Source organism: Pleuronectes platessa, chromosome 14 (genome assembly GCF_947347685.1).
Source record: "Pleuronectes platessa chromosome 14, fPlePla1.1, whole genome shotgun sequence".
Lineage (NCBI taxonomy): Eukaryota > Metazoa > Chordata > Actinopteri > Pleuronectiformes > Pleuronectidae > Pleuronectes > Pleuronectes platessa.
Window position 1 is genome coordinate 23,941,114 of NC_070639.1, and position 4,789 is coordinate 23,945,902.

Sequence of the window (4,789 nt, forward strand, 5' to 3'; positions counted from 1 at the left end):
TCCTCTGATTCGTCTGAGGAGCTTCGAGCTGCTGAGTGACGGCCCGGCCTCCGACTCCCTCTCCTCCTCCTCCCAGCGACTCGCCCTCAACTGTTGAGATGAATTAGTCTCCTGCTGCCTTTATTAGCAGCAGCGGTGGAATCAGAGAGGCCTGTCTGTGTGGAGGAGGGGGGGGGGGGGGGGGGCAGCAGCGACCGCTAAGTGCTTCACTTCTGATCTCTGATGGGGGTCATGAGGTCGCCGCTCAGCCTCACCCTGATGACTTCTGACACCGCATGAGCGACTGAAACCACACGCGTGCACAAAAACACACACATTCTCACACACACACACACACACACACACACACACACACACACACACTTTGGATCTAAGAACACAAAAAGCCACATCCTAAGCGATGGCTGATACAATTGACTCGAGTGCAGCTGCTCTGGAAACCAGGATCGTCCTCTTCAGAGTAAGAGAGGATCTGGATTGTAATGGTCTCCCATCAGGAGCCGAAACCTGTGAACTGGTTCGGAGGCTGCTGGGGAGTCTGCGATTAATGGGGGGGGGGGGTTCACCATCAGGCTCTGGTGGATGTTGAGGGGAAGGTCGCTCTCTAATCATGTCGTCAGATTAGCAGTGATTTGGGTTCTGGGGGAGGACTGGTTTCGTTTTACTCACTGGTTCTGTCTGAACGCACCAGGCTCAGACCAGTTGTAATTAAAAATGAAATGTAATCATGTATAATGTGTGTTTGTAACAGTGCTCCAGACTTTTTGAGTGGCAAACAACATGAGTGAAGTGTACTGAGGGATTTCTGTGGATGAAATCAGACCTGTCGGCTACTTGAGCTGAATTTATTTTAAAGGCTGAAGTTGTAAAGTTGTATTTGCAGCCACAAAAAACTAAATCTATCTTTACTCCTCAGATCTTTGGTCTTCTGTGAATTAATCATTTTTTTCAATCAGCTTGTTTCAAACCTTCTCTGAACAGATGTTTATATTCAGTGAAATATTCAAACAGTTCATCAGATGTCAATGTTCAGGGTGAAGCTCAGACTGGACTGAGTGGAAGATTGTGGTTTGGGTTCAAAGATATTTATATTCATATTTGAGCAGAAAAAACAATTAAAATATGTTTGGCAGTGAACATTAACTGATCAATTAATATAATAATTGAAAACTTGATCATGGTCCAGTAGAGTTCAGAAGTAAACTCATTAAAAAACAGATATTAGATCGGATCAAACATGAAAATGTGATTTTTTTTATCTGGATCCAATCCAGAATGTTTCCAGAATGAAAGTATTAAAGTATCTTCATTAAGACCCTTCACACCTTTTCTCTCTCAGCTCCTCACTAAAGCTTTTTTTATGCTGGAACAAAGTGGATGATAAAAGCTCAGACCCCCCCCCCCCTCTCTCTCTCTCTCCCTCCCTCTCTCTCCCTCTCTCCCCCCCCGTTCTGCCCAGACTGTCTCCTGTGTGTTTATCTTCTCATCAGGGCTCTTTATTGGTAAATAAGGGTGGCCCTCCCAGTCTGGCCCCCTTCTTTCTCTCCTTCTCCTCCTACATCTCTCTTTCACTTCCATCTACCCCCCCCACAGTGCCCCCCCCCCCTGCTCTCTGAGTGTGGAGTCATATATATATATCTGTGTGTAACTATAGCGGCCCGTGTTTAGGCTATTAGAGCCGTGTATTTACAATCTGGAGTTTCCTATTGATTATGTCTGCCTTCTCTCACTGTTTACACGAGGGAAATAAATAACACATGTCACCCGCCTCGCTCTGACTCGACATCTTCTTTCTCCTGCAGCTCTGTCTCTTCACTTCTCTCTCTTTCCTTCTCACTTCTCGCTGCACTCTCCTCCTTTTTAATTTTTTTTTTTTGCAAAACCGTCAATTTCATGTGCGTCTCCCTTTCTTCCACTTTTATGGTTTTCTCACAACTTCCTGTCGTTAATGTGTCTTCGACTCCAGATGCACATCGTAGCTCAGTCCCAGCGATTTGTAAACAAAGACACAAAAAGCAAGTGACACACAAACAAGGGACGCACATCAGGACGGCCAGAGGCTACACTATATCAATCGAGACAGTCTCACACACACACACACACACACAAACACACACATGTCATATATACATGCACATATGATACATACAAACAGGCACTCTCAGTGTCAACCACAAACCAAAGAGAGACTGAGACGAGGAGTGCTGGAAGAAGAATTCAAATCCCAACTGTGCAGGAGATCCTCCACAATCCACACACACACACACACGCACAGACACACACACACACACACACACACACACACACACACACACACACACACACACACACAGACACACACACACACACACACACACACACACACACACACACACACACACACACACACACACACACACACACACACACACACACACACAGACACACTATTCGCTCCCTCCTGCCACCACCATTGTGCTTCTCTCTCCCTGCCTCTCTCACTGGTAACAGGAGCTGTGTGTCTGGGCTTCAGACCAGGCCGTGTGTCATACCTTCCAGCCCCCCCCCCCCCCCCCCCCCCCCCCCCCCCCCCCCCCACCCCCCCCCCCCCCCCCTCAGATAGCCTCCCTGATAAGACTGGAGCTCCATGCAAACAACAGGCAGGAGCAAATAACATAACGCTCACAAGTTGATTCTCACTCGAATGAAGCGACTTGAGAACAAAACCACATGTTGAACGTTGAAAGACAAATTGAATAAATCTCTTTAACAGTAAAATGTACATGGAGAATAAAGACAATGGCTTATTGAGGGATATAGATATATGGATATAAAGATCCTCTTCAGATATTTTAAAACATAAAAATACTCTGTGATTAATAATTAATATACTAACTCCCTTTGTGCCACGTTAAAAAGTCAAATTCACGACTGGAGGTCAAGTTTGAATTGTTATTGTCATTGAGGTGGAGTTTATTTTAATTACATTGATTAGCTCAACACTCTTTGAAACAGCACTTTGTTATTATATTTATAAAAATCATATGCCAAAATAGAAATAGAGAAGTGTCAGCCACACTTAAGTATAAGTAAAATAAAACTTATAAAAGTACATTGTGACTTTATTAAACAGTGGTGGAAAATATAAAGTAAATGCAGCAGTACCCATAATATGTAAAAATACTCAATTTACAAATAAAACTCCTCTATAAGTACAAAAGTACTTCATGCATTTATGATAAGAAGAGGATTATAGGTTTTATATTTAAACTCTTGTGCAAAGTTATATATGCAATATATATTTCTTACTCAAGTACTGTTGAGTAAATTGAAACAATAAGAAGTACTTTAAATTGTATGTTATTACAGTGCTTGAGTAAATGTACATGATAACTTTTCTTCCTGAAGGGTTTTGTATTTCTGTCTTTAAATGTGACCTTGTTCTTGAGTCACGTGTCACATCCAGAAAGTTTCTCTTGTTTTCAGGAAACTCAAGAAACCACATTCTCTCTGTTTCCACTTTTATAGACAGAAAATAATAGTTTACTTGAGACTTAAAAACCAGTAGATGCAGAGATGCTGTGAACAAACACACACACACACACACACACACACACACACACACACGCTCACATCACCCTCAACCTTTTAAAGTGGATCCTCAGGTCTCGTTCTGCTTATATCTGTGTTGGACCATGTTTGCGTGTTGGAATCGTGCATTTTGTGTAACTGACTCTCACAGTGTTTGTGTGTGTGTGTGTGTGTCAGGGGGGGGTAGAAGTCTCAGGAGCGTCTCTCCACAACAATCAGAGAGAGGATGAGATGAAAGACGTGGAGGCCAGAGAGACGCGGCGTGTTTACAGGAGAGAGACTTGAGCACCAGGTTGCGGTGGTCGGTGGCTGTAACTCTAGCTGCTTGTGTGGATGCACTGGGAGTGTTGTGCGTCGCTCGGTAAATGCACGAGGGTTACAGGCTTTGTTATCCTGCAGTGACACCACATATTTTTGACCAGCAATCAAATAAACTGAGTGTTGGGTTCTGGGGGGGGGGGGGGGCCTTTGAAGAGCGGCGGCTGCAGGTCTGCAGTCAGGAGGCGTCTGAGCAGGGATCCACACGAGGCCTGCAGCTCCCAGTGTAAACATGAGAAGCACCAGAGGCTGAGAGGAGGCAGGTTTCCTCTGTGGCCAACAGGGTGTAGTAGAGACCTGGTGAAGCTGCTGGAGGACACAGTCCAGCTGATGGGTTTAATACTGACCCAGCTCTCCACAGGAAGCTGGCAGCTCCTCACCTCTGCGGCCTCCGGCTGCTTCGGCCTCTGGGAGCTCTCCCCTCCTCCAGGCTGCCGGTTCGAATCCCGCCTGGAACGAGTGGAGCTGATGGACGTGTGTGTGCGTGTGAGAGAAAGTGAGTGACAGGGAGCACGTCCAGATCCGTGTGTGTGTGTTTTCTCTTTCCTCCCATGCATGTGTGTGTCTGGTGTCCTCGAGGCTGCCGCAGCCGTCCCTCCTGAGGACAGTCTGATCAGGACACATGTCCACGTGAGACACCACCAGTCGTTACTCTGCTGAGTTTAGCTTCTGCACCACCGAATGTTTTATGATAACCAGCGTGTGTTCAGATCTGTGTCCTGTGGGAGTTTATCTGCTGAGGGAACGTCACGGTGGTCTGATGCTTTCACTACCCGGAATCTTTTATTTTCCATATTTAGGATTTATTTAATGTTGTCTGCAGTAACTTCCCACTGTTCCTGCAATAGACCCAGTTTAACCACTTATTAGTGACTTATATTAGATTTTAAAAATCCCCAAA

The 4,789-nt window shown here is 45.3% G+C and overlaps 1 protein-coding gene across 1 annotated transcript in view; it reads right to left on the reverse strand.

The window, feature by feature from the left end:
• Positions 1–206: 206 nt before the first annotated feature.
• Positions 207–4,789, reverse strand: part of satb2 (SATB homeobox 2) — a 34,375-nt gene continuing 29,792 nt past the window's right edge. The window contains 1 exon segment of the mRNA XM_053439223.1: positions 207–283. Coding sequence (XP_053295198.1) covers positions 207–283 — 77 coding nt within the window.